The sequence below is a fragment of the Montipora capricornis genome, chromosome 10, assembly GCF_036669925.1.
Source record: "Montipora capricornis isolate CH-2021 chromosome 10, ASM3666992v2, whole genome shotgun sequence".
Taxonomy (NCBI): Eukaryota; Metazoa; Cnidaria; class Anthozoa; order Scleractinia; family Acroporidae; genus Montipora; species Montipora capricornis.
Window position 1 is genome coordinate 36,207,262 of NC_090892.1, and position 12,500 is coordinate 36,219,761.

Consider the following 12,500-nt stretch of genomic DNA (forward strand, 5'->3'; position numbering starts at 1 on the left):
GCACAGCAACTTTACACATGAAGTCACTGACTGTAAGGAAGGTTTACATTCTCTTCACCTTCCCTTCCCGTCCAACTTCCCATTTCGGTTTTGACTGCATGCACTTTCTTCTAAAGTTGTGGGTCGTTATGCACAACTTTGTGAAGTGACTCAGCACAGAACGGTCTTGGCAACAGGGGTCGAGGAGTACGTTTAAAAGAAGGGGAGGGGGGAGGGGGGGGGGGGGGGGCTTGATTTTGGCAAGGATCACCTAAGTGTGAGAGTAGGGTGGAGAGGTCTAGGAGAAAACAACATCGTGGGAAAAATTAAGTGGGTGGGCTATAGCCCCGCCCCCACCCCTTCCCCCCTTCCCTAGCCCCTACCTCTCCGCGGCCCCTGAGCAGTAAGCAGTGAGTTGCAATTAAGCGACAGCAGCAATGATCTGAATTGGATCATCGCTGAAAGCAGAGTTGAATAAGTTAATGATTGAAGCAGTGAAAAAGCAACAATGAGAAACGATAGAGGAAGAGCTGGTTGCTGTGGGTCATGAAACAATCTCGTTAATATTAATAGCAACCTAAAAATTAAACTTCCGTTTGCAATTTTGACGTCCAGGAGCCGGTTGCTTGAAGCCTGGGTTAGCGCTAACCGTTAGTTAAGAGGTATCAAAACCTATAGGTTTCCATGGTATTTAACGCTGGTTAGCGCTAAACATGCTTCGAGCAACCCGGGCCAGAAAGTTAAGTTTTTAGGATTAGGGTTAGGGTTAGGGTTAGGGTTAGAAATTCCGCTTTTCCGCCCTGCGATCCAACGCGTGTTGAATTTGACATTTCTGCTGACTGAAATGCGTGGCGACTGTCGGCTGCGCCCTCATGCGATATATTGTGAAAACTTGGCTTTACAAATCTGGGCTGTTTCGTTATACAAACCTTAAACATTTCCATTGATTGATGCTTTTCTCGTAACGCTCGGCAAATTTGATCCTTGACAACTTGCATAACGCGATTGAAGTCGCCTGAAGTCGCTCGCATTTCTTTCCAAGTTTTATTCAGCAGCTGAATACAGATGCAAAAGAATTCCTCAAACGCGAAGTCCATCGTGAAGAAAATCGGATAGTAGTCTTTCCCAGACTCAGATGCTAAAAATTTGAGAAAACAGAAATTGAATGAAGCGTCCTCAGTGATCATAGCTGCCACATTACATTGCATGTAATGTGGCAGCTTTTAAAAACAACTAAATTTTGCTGCTGTGTCGATGAATTTAAGCGAAGATCTTAGTGACTGACAAGTGAATCAGCCTTTCTTCAGAAATTGCTATGCAAACGATTCAGTCCTTGTAAAGCTTTTTGTCTAAACCAACCGAATTTGAGACTAACTATGAATAGCTCAAAAATGTTGCTATAGTCGGATAATTGGCCCGTTTGCATAACATTTACTTACGCGGTTCTCCATTGATTTCCAGTACTTCACACAACATTTTTACCAGAGCAATACTGGCGCGAGCGAACGGGCACTCGTAGTCTTCTCCTCTACTTAGGTTTTCTAATACAACCTGAAAAAGTAAAGAAAGTTATCTCAATTGCCATGTCAAAGGACCTAACCGTCAAATACGCTGCAAAAACCAAATGCTATGGAATAATATCACATAACGTATTAACGTTGTACCTTAACATATTGCTCCTGGTGTTTCCGTGCAAAGTACACCATTGTGTGAAGTGGGAGTAAGCCAGGTGGTGTTTCATGGAAGTCATTCGCTGGAGAATCGATATCCTGTAAGAGAACAAGATTTTGCTTTGTTTTGTTTTGTTCAGTTTTTACTTTCTTTCTTCGAAACCGAGAAGACAGGTTTTGGCGATTTACGATCATGGATAGCATTATTAACGGTAGCGTTTATATATGGTACAACGGACAATGTATATGGCAATCCTGGTTTCAATTGTTAGGTGAGTGTCTTCAGCTTCAATCTTTGTTGTCCCAGCTTATTTAAGGCAGTGAATCAGTGTAAGAGAATGAGGAATAAAAGTGCATTGGTTTTCAAGAAATTGCAACAAAGAAAATATTTAAACCATCGCATATTCACTTCATCTAGGCTAACGCCGAGTGACTCACCATAAAACCAAGTCTTTTAAAGTCCTTGGGCAGGACTCCAGCTTGAGAGATGGGTCGAGCTGAACTAGCACCTACAAGCTCCGACTCAAACACCACCTTTCTTAAGATATCAAGACTTTCGAACAGGTTCTGTGGAAAAAACGACAAGACGAATTCAGATTTCACGATTCAACTGTAATGAAGAATTATTCCATGAGCGCACGTTGGATATGGTAGAATGGCTCATAACCCATGATGGCTTAGCCAATCAAAACTCTCGAATTGCACCATCCAATGATTCAGTTTTTAATAATTAACATTATTCCATGAACGCGCGTTGGATATGAGATGGTAAATAGTTGGCTATAACCAGTCTCCAGTCTCCATCAAGGGCGAATGGAATAATTGCCTCATTAAATTCTGAACGCTTGGACACTCGGAAATTTAAGCCAATCAGTTTCCAGTTTAGCAACACTCGACGTCATCACTCTCCATATTAGGTAATACGGTATGTGAGCTGATAACCGAGATCGACTGAACCAATCAGAAAGCTCGAAACGCAATATCCGAGGATAAAATTTAACAACTGATTGTTAACGGTGCACCACGCCCATGGGAAGGATGGTAAACCAGACGCTTGGCAACGGACGAGGAAACAACGGAAAAACCAGGATCCTCGGCAGGATTCGTACCTACGACTTCCGAACCCACAGACCAGCGGGACACTTCGTCGATTCAGAACCTACGTAAACGGTCTAGCTTCCCCGGAGTTCTTATATATAGCTCAATGGTTAGAGCATCCGACAGGTGAAGTTACGGAGGTCTTGAGATCGAATCACGGAAGGATTTTTCAGTTGTACTCTCGTCCGTCACGGACGATAAACGATAAACTAGTTGCATGGCAACCGTTGCCACAATTTATCACTACAGAGCAAAGAACAGTAAAAAGGACTTTAACTTACTGGTTGTTTATCGTTTGTGTGGAGATATAAACAATTGCTCAAAATAATTATTTTTCAACGCGCAGGCTAGGCTGACTTTTTCATTTATTTATTTATTTCATTGCATTTCACATGCATCCCAAGACATATACTAAAAAATGGCGATTTTTTGTTTCAAAGAGAAAACTGCTAAGGCGACAACAAACAGTGGGATTAATTTGAAAATCGCGAGTTCTTCATTTCTTGTTGAAAACGTATCAATTGTTGCCTCCATTTCGGATTACTTTTTGCCACAGTTTTCGCTCAGTTCGTCACGGTGAACAAAGGCATTATCACGTAGATTAAAACAGAGAAACACAATGAAAACAGTAGATTTTCCCCCTAAATATATACACAAACCTCAGGTCATTCGATCAGCAGAAGCGTACCATAAATTGTGGAAAAATTGGCAGGTCCCTTAAAGTGCGTAATGTTTTTGGCACATGCTGCCTGAGTCAGTTGATCAAACCAACAAAAATGAAAGGCAAGAGACCTTATTCATAAATGACACCTGTTTTATTATTCTTTTGCTAAAGTGCAAATTAGCCTACCAAGCCTCATTTTAGAGCAAGAATTCTCTTCAGTTCACTGTACGGTACCGACACTTGGTGGGCTAATTTTGCACTTGGACAAATAATTACAAATTGACCGTTACATATGAATAAGGTCTATGGCCACTTTAAATAATTTTTGAACATAACTGTTAATTTCCAGTTTCAAAAAGGCAAATTCTGCATCTTACCTGATTGCTAGCATTTCCTCTTGTGTTCACCATGTCTACAAGTAAGCTGAATAGGAGCGACTGATAAACGTACAGTTGGTGTGCCATTTCCCCTTTTATAACTCTTGTATCTCGGATTATATTCTAAAGGAAAAATAGAGATTGATTGTGGCTTAACTCACACATTTTTTTGTGTCTTTTCGTGTAGACAAAAAACGGTGTTCTTCAAACACCAAAGAACTGCCAAAAATAGCCTTTTTTACTTCTGCTGTGAGGAGTTACAAAAAGGAGAGGAGGTGGATGCCATGACGTCCATTGCTCAATAACTTGCTGCATCAAGTTGCGACTTAAAGGGGCTAAGTCAAGCAAAATTACGATAATTTCACGAGACCCATAATTCCCAAAAAGTAGAATGAAACATTGCAATAACCAATTAAAACCACTGAACAACATGAAAGAAATACAACAAAAGGAAAGAGAAGCATGGATGGACACAAATGGACATTGCATTTGGGTACATTTTTCAAGTTTATGGCAAATCGCTTGGATAAAGGCCGTTTTTGCTCAGAATCATCTTGATCGTGATGTCACGATTATGTTATTAGTAGAGGGATTCCAAATTGTCATTTTCGAGTTTTAAACTCGAGATAAACTAAATATTTCCCCAAAACACCCTAAAATAACGTGACATAGCCGCTAGTTGTTTAAATCACAATTAAACGTAAACAAATGGCCAAAATGAACGACCGAGTACCTAAGGAGAGACTGGGCGCTAGTAGTTTAAATCACGTTTTTCTCAAAATCTACCCGTATGACTCCCCCTTAAAATTTCAGGAATAAGAAATTGGCTATGATTCAGCATTCATGCAAAGTAAAATAAAAATCTGTGAGGTAGATTTTGAGCTAATTTTGATTTCACATTTTCTTAGTTTGCGAAAAATGTGCCTTATAGATTTTTATTTTACTTTGCATGAATGCTGAATCAGAGCCAATTTCTTATTCCTGAAATTTTGAGGGGGGGTCATACGGGTAGATTTTGAGAAAAACGTGATTTAAACTACTAGCGCCCAGTCTCTCCTTAGGTACTCGGTCGTTCATTTTGGCCATTTGTTTACGTTTAATTGTTCAATTTTCACATAGTATGGCAAAAGACTTAAGCAAACAGTAAATAGAGAATGAAAAACATCCTGGGACATTATTCAAAAGAGTTAGAAGTTGGGCTGTTATAATCCATTAAAACTGTAGTAAGCCACCTTAACTACAGGAAGCCGCCAGCAACTAGTGCGGAAAGAATCGATCAGTAATCCTCGGTCATTGCGGCACATCTTATGGTCATCCGAAAGAAAAACGGCCTCCATATGGATGCCCTGACGAACCCTTCGGAAAAAGAGCTCTATTCTTCGGGAAACGTTTCCATTTGTTTTGGTTATTAACCATGATCGCTGATCATATAACAATAATAATAAAAACATATTTATATAGCGCAACCTAGACCTCGATGCGCTTTACAATGTTTCAAATAGATATAAAAATGAAATAATATAATTAATAAGTTGAAACAGTAAAAAATAATAATTTAAAATAAACATATTCGCCAATGTAAATATTACATGTGTGGTACTGTTAAATTAGTTCAAAAACTTAGATAGTATAGGCTTCCCGGTACAGCGATGTTTTTACTGCTTTCTTAAAGACGTCAAGAGACTTGATGCTTTAGCAATTGAGAAGGAACAGTCGCCATAGGTGGACGTTCCGGCGCGAGGAACAGATAATAAGTTCTTGGAGGAAGATCTAAGTGAACGTGTAGGCTTATATTCATCCAGCAGTTCGTTAATATAGCTAGGAGCGAGGCCATTGATAACTTTGTAGATAAAGAGTAAGATCTTGAAGACAATGCGGTATTTAACAGGTAACCAATGGAGCTCTTCAAGAACAGGGCTGATGTGATCTTTAATCTTTGGTTTGCATACACCGCTAGCTGCAGTATTCTGTATTCTCTGTAGCTTTTTCAGCTGATAGTCCTGGAAACCATAAAAAATGCTATTACAGTAGTCAAGCTTTGGTGATACAAAAGCGTGGACAAGAAGAAGACCAGCTGATTCCAGTATGTCCATAAATGTTGCAGCTGCAGGATCAGTTGTGCAGTCAATATGGAAATTAAAATTCCCGACAATGAGAAGATAGTCCGAGACAAGTGCCAACTCCTCTAGTAAGGATCAAAACTGTTGAAAAAATTTCGTATTCCAGAGACCATTTTCCTTAGATGGCGGTGGGCGATAGACTACAACGAGATGGATTGTAGCTAGGGTTTCCAGAGTTGTTAATAATAAGAGACAGACATTCCATTGCAGAAGATGAGGAGTTAATTACTTCTTTGATTGTGAAACCTTTACGTAGAATAACCGCAACACCGCCACCTTTCCGAGAAGGTCTCGATAGATGTTGAATTTTGTAATCCTGTAGGGTATTCAAAACTTCAGCGACTGTAGAATCACCGTCGATATTAGCAGACAGCCATGTTTCAGTTATGGCCAATAAGTCGAGGTTATCATTGATTATAAGGTCGCAAATAGACGCAGATTTTTTGTTGACTGAAAACACGCCACACTAACTTGGCATAGTTTGACTGTTTAATGAGGCAACCGGATTAAATTTCCATTTTTGTAAATTATTTTTGATTACTTGTTTTCCACTTTCGACCTTTCAACTAAACAAACGTCTATCAATTCCCGCATAGGAAGGCTTCGGGGCAATGCGAAAAACAAATTCATAGGTTAGTGTAAAAACAAGCCAATGAAGCTTGAAAACAATTCGAAAAATAGATATTTCCCACGTTTCATGTGACCATTTATCCAACCGAATAAACTTTTGGCACGTGGAAATTTGCGCCATTTGTCACATATTGAATTTGGACAGATTTGGTCACTCAAACGAGAAAAGAAAAACTAAAAATTGCGGTTCAAATTCCAGTTGAGACTCAGAGTTCTACAAGGGTTCCAGTTGGTTATTATACTTCGCTGTCTCTTTAATTTTTATGTACTTCTCGTAGCTTAAGGGGGGCTAAGACCACGTTTTAACACTTTCAAGAAACTGCACTATGAGGGCCAAGTTGACAAAAAGTTATCTATGACAAAACATTGCGTGTGTGAATTACGTTATCAACCACAAAAAACGAAAAATCAAGCCGTCGACAACTAAAGAAGTTTTCGTTTTTAAAAAGAAAAACCTTCTTTAGTTGTCGATAACAAACACGGCGGTTTTGTTATCGACATCTCCTTTTCTCCCGTCTGTGAGCAAGTTAAAGTCAGCGGTTCTTCTTTACTTGTTATTATTCCCCCAAGAATTGACTCTATACCACTGTATCGCCAAGCCACGTTCTGGTACCATGTAAGACAGTGCTTTCAGTTTGAATGCGCTCAATAATGTGACGTAATACGTTACCATTGCAACAGGCGATCCCTCTAAAATCACCTTATATGTTGTCTTGAAATGCTTGTATCTCCAAGACAAACTCGGTAACCCCCATTTTTATCGCCGCCTAGAAGACAATTAGCTTTTCATAGTTAAAAAAATTACCTGAAGCGGATTCAGAGCTTCCTTACAATCGGCATGTTTATGGTGGCTCTGAAACAGCTCTAGAGAATTTTTTCAAACTTCGTAAAGAGATTCATCTTGTCATGGTGATCTCTTTCTAGCAATAAAAGGCGGAGTTCACCCAGTTCGTTTTTGAGATGAAAGCGTTCAGTTCCTGTTGCTATGGTGACCTATCTCGACACAATAATGGGTGGGTCTTGTAAGTAAAAATTGGTGTTTCGTGTGATACCGCAACATTGCCGTTATGTGAAAAAGTGTTGAAAAGGGCAATCCTGGAATGACACATGTAGTGTCTTGAATTGTTGAAAGTGGTTTGAGAAACCTTGAAAAACGATAATGCCACTAAAGATTGTCACATAAAAATTTGCCTTTGAGGACGAGGCATTAATTTTATTTCGTTTCGGTTCTAAGGAGAACACCTTTACACTTTGTTCAGTGCTATAGACGTTTTATCGATTGCAAAAATCATGAACCAAAACATCTAACGATCTGTCTGCGCCTGGGAAACCATGTGAAAAGTCACGCTTTGTCGGAAGCAAAACACCTTGAAATATCGAAATTGTAAGGCAAATACTGAGAAAACATCTCAATCACCCTAAGAAACGACTCAATTTAAGAGTTTTACTCCTTTTTAGCAAGTATTGAATCACAGAACGCACTACCCTACGCTCCCTCCCGATCCAGAAAGGCCAACCTTGACAAAGAGACAAAAACCTTGCGTGACGTCTTAAATGGAAACTGCCAAAAAGAGCACTTGAACTGTTACATAAAATGAGGGTTGCTTTATCACTTACATTCATTATGTATCCTCGAACTCCTTTTTTGGATAGAGCTTCTGCAAATTGCTAAAGGGTAAATAAAAATCCAAAAGGGATTTGCATGAAAAAAAAGAGATGCAGCAAGGGTCTCTACACCGTAAGAGTCATTCAGTTTTCCGAAGAAAAAGATCAAGATTTAAGGCAACAGGATGTCTCTCCTGAAGTGTTCGTCACTGCAGTTGATGTAAAGGGTTATTTTACCTAACAAATAAATGCAAATCAGGGAAAAATGCTAAATATAGTGACCGAGCTCGTGGAGGGGGACTGGAAACTATACATTAAAAAGGCCTTTTTTCCTAAAAAACTAGCCAAATGACCAGGGTCAAAATTTTGTGAATTAGTAAACAATATGAAGAAGAAACAGTCTACATTTTCTTAAAAAGATCTATCAGACAGTTTTTCAGTTATTATCAAAATAGACGAAAATCGACGCTTTTGCCATTTACGAAAAACCTGTATGACAGATTTAACTATGCATTTCTATACATGATTATTTTTTCGTGCTATGGAAATTTTGAACTTTAAACCCTTTGATTCCCAACCCGGCCTGAACCGGCCATACTTAGTACTTTACTCTATCTAACACCAGACGATTTTACTCGTCCGTAAATGGGGAACCCCTGGGAGTCAATGGGTTAAGATGGGCTCGTACGGCTAGTGTTTGAGAAAAAAGGCCTTTGAAATGTCAACTTTCCAGTCCCCCCTCCCGGAGCTCGGTCACTATATATAGCATTTTCCCCCCGATTTGCAATTATTTTTTAAGGTAAAATTACATTTTACATTAATTGTAGTGACTAACACTTCAGAAGAGCCATCCTGTTGCTTTAATTAAACGGATTTCAAAATCTTGATCTCTTTCTTAGGAAAACTGTAGTAAGCCACCTTAAAACCGGAGGTGCGGTTACGAGCAAACAAGTAAATACACCTTTTTTCATTTTATTTTACGGGAATTCAATAGCATCTTAGGAAGTACATACTCACGAATAAATGTTCATTTCAATCTTCGGTCAATTCAATTGCGCAATTTTCCATGCTAATACATCTTCGATAACATCACTGGAATGTCATTTTCATTATTGTAAAGTTTATTATGTGTTTGGAATAACATTAAAGTATAACAGAGGAGATACAGTGTAAGCGCAACGTACCTTCTTATTTGCTGTACGCATAAAGAGACTATTGATAAGTGCAATCCCATTCAACTGGATATCCGGATTGGGGCTGAAAGAATAACCGAGCGTATGCATCATTCGACATCTATGGTAATTCAGGTTCATTGAATCGACTAATAAATTATTAAGCATTGATATCCTTTCGTCTCGAAAGACTTCATTCCTGAAAGTCTGATACCATTACTACATGAATTTCATTGACAAATATTTGGTAACGAAGTATCTAATGTCGTTAACAGCAGTTTCCTTCCATTAATTTTTGCTCAGAGCGTTCAGTAGCCCACTTCAAGACGAAAAATACTCGTGCTGCACGTACGGCACGCATTCTTACAAACATCTTGGCGGTTCTCTGCGTAAAAACGACGTGAAATCACCGAATTTGAGGATTTAACGGCGGATTACGTAAGCATGTAAATGCGAACCATTCATTCTGTATTTCTACTCTGAAACCGCTCCTACACAACAATTTATTCTTATGATATTCGCTCACATTGTACGACGCGAAAGATATGGAATAATCGGGAAAGACTTACGACAGTGCAAAATTACATTTTGAGAAGACGTTTTCGTCGCCGTCGAAGCTCCCCAATATCTCTAAACTATGCGGTGTGGATTGCTACACCCACACGATGTTTGCAGGAAGCAGGAGATGTCATTAACGGTGAGAAAAAATCCGAAGGTACGAGTAATCTTAAGCCCCGGCTACACGTTGTAACATTGTTATAAGAACGCTTCTAACAATGTTAGATACGCATGTAACATTGTTGGAAACACGTCACTTTAGTCGCAATTTCCACCTACGCCATTTTTGATTGCTCATGGTTCTCAGATTGGAGACTAGACCCTTAACTCTGATAATGTGATTGGTCTTTGCAAAACAACATTAGGGACCTTTAGATCAGAGGAAAAGGACGATTCAGAGTACGCGTTTTCCGTATTGAGCATGCGCATTAGGTTTGGAGGCCCACATTTTTCGAAGTGCGCGTGCTCAGAACGGAAAACTCGTACTCGCAGCAGTCTTTGCCCTCCGATCTAAAGGTCCTTATTGTTGAAAGAGCGGCTAAACGCTTCAACATTTGTTGTGTTTGATCGAAACAACAAAAAATGTTGAAGAAACGTCATCAAACATGGATGCTACACGTTCTAATATTGTTGATCCAACAAATGTTCTATAACAATGTTTGAACGTGTAGCCGGGGCTTAAGACATAGATATGCCGGATGTAATAGACGTCCCAAACTACGATGACTTCAAAACTCACTTTTGAAGATGCAGGACAAGGTTCTCAAACACTACTTCTTTCTCAACGACTGGGTAAAATGCTGGGCTGCAGGAGACAAAGAAAAACAATCCACTTTTTACCAGATGCCAAAGAAGTTGAAAGATACCTGTTTATGACAGTACAGTACTGTTTACCATGGCCATGCATGTTTACATTCTGGTCAAAATGGACCCTGACCTGTTTCCACTCTTCGCACGTACTACTTATTTCTAGCAATAAGTTAAGTCTAAGCCCGGGGTGCTCCCAGAAAAATTGAATGGGGGAGTGCCGCCCACTTCCTGAAACCCTTACCATATCTCAGACCAAAATATGCGATTTCCCCTACACTACTTCAGACGTGACCAAAAATTTGACACCCTATTTCAGACCTATTTCAGCTGTTGTACAGTTGGCTTAATAATTCAAGAAAGACTTTGTTGGTGGTCTTATCGCCTAGTGATGAAGAAGAAGCTTCTTCTGAAAAATACACCCAATTGAAGACTCGAGTGAATGCTTGAATTTTGAATAGCTAAATTGAATGTTTGAATTGCCGAATGCAGGTTTGACTTTTGACACTAAAAACGCGCCATAACATTGCTATCACAGGTGGTAAGAGTTAATGTGAGACCTGGTTAAGAGCATCGTCTTATGCCAGTAGTTTGCAGAAAAATAGAGAGCTTTCTATTCTTTTGGCCTAAAAGCATATTTCTATTTTGTCTATTACTGCAGTTCTAACAATACCTGTTCGTTGACACAGCTTCTAATATTGAGAGGCACCTCTTGAGTACAGTTGCATCCACTGGGTTTTTCTTGTTAACAAAAACTGTTAGCTAAGTAAAACATGCAGAGTTTTCAGTTAGCTGAACACCTTTAATGGCTTTGTGCATTTCAGTGAAAAACAAACTCATTATACGTGTAGCACTCATTTAACGCAAGAAGGAGTATTTCTGTTTAAGCAAAATAATTTATTGATACATGTAATTACATTTTTGATAAATCCGTGAGTTAGAAGGTCCCATGAAACATCTCCATGATCCATCAGTTCTTGAAACGATGTCAAGCAGTTTGCAAGGGTTTCATTGCTCCTGTGCATATTGTAATCAAGACAATAATTTTTACTAAGAAAATAAAGTTACGTTTATTAATAATAGTCTGCAAGAAACCGTGTGACATTGACAAGGGAAAGGTGGGGAGTGGGGAAAGGCGAACAAAGGGGCTGCCTGGCCTGGTCTTAGTCCCAGTCTTGGGTTACCTTAAAAACTCCCTTGGGTAGCCTACTGGGGGACCCGGGCTCACAACAGATTTACATACGGAATCAGATAGGGGTGTCTTAGCCTGTGCGCAGCCGGACATGGAGCAAGGATGGCACAGTCGGTTAGTGCGCGGCCTTGGTGCAAGAGGTCCTGAGTTCGATTCCCGGATCTCGCATCCTTGTTTCGACTCCTTTCCTTTCCGTGTAGCTAGTAGCTTTAAATACCCGTAAAACGGAGCACTGATGGAGCGGGGGGATTAAAATGAGCGCACCGTCGACCTCAGGTTTGTCAGTAATTGAAAGTTACTGTTACGAGTTATCGACGTTAAATAAGGTCTACTTTACTTTACTTTACTTTACTTTACATGTAACTCGAAACCAAGGTCAAAACCTACTACAGCTGTAGATATAGTCCGTCTGCGCAACGGCTCCCAAAAGCTTGTTCTGATATGTCGCAGTTTTACAGGGATTTCTGTAACCCTGTCCGATTGGCTAAAAACTTACACTCTCTGTAATTGGACATTTACTCACTCAGAGAGTTCAAAGCCCTAAAAGATCAGTTTTATATTGATTGTCTTCTATCTGAGCAGGAAAACTCGCTGCTGCGGGAATTTCTTGTATACAGAAATATATTTG

The 12,500-nt window shown here is 39.6% G+C and overlaps 1 protein-coding gene across 1 annotated transcript in view; it reads right to left on the reverse strand.

Annotated features, from left to right (window-relative positions):
• The window catches only part of LOC138019909 (engulfment and cell motility protein 1-like), a 37,631-nt gene that overhangs the window by 15,768 nt on the left and 9,363 nt on the right, over positions 1–12,500 (reverse strand). The window contains exons 7-16 of the mRNA XM_068866871.1: positions 11,598–11,697; positions 11,354–11,442; positions 10,613–10,678; positions 9,328–9,400; positions 8,156–8,206; positions 3,789–3,911; positions 2,088–2,216; positions 1,644–1,748; positions 1,419–1,530; positions 909–1,117 (exon numbers count right to left, since the gene is read on the reverse strand). Of these exons, the coding sequence (XP_068722972.1) occupies positions 909–1,117; positions 1,419–1,530; positions 1,644–1,748; positions 2,088–2,216; positions 3,789–3,911; positions 8,156–8,206; positions 9,328–9,400; positions 10,613–10,678; positions 11,354–11,442; positions 11,598–11,697 (1,057 nt within the window). The remainder of the gene's footprint in view (positions 1–908; positions 1,118–1,418; positions 1,531–1,643; positions 1,749–2,087; positions 2,217–3,788; positions 3,912–8,155; positions 8,207–9,327; positions 9,401–10,612; positions 10,679–11,353; positions 11,443–11,597; positions 11,698–12,500) is intronic.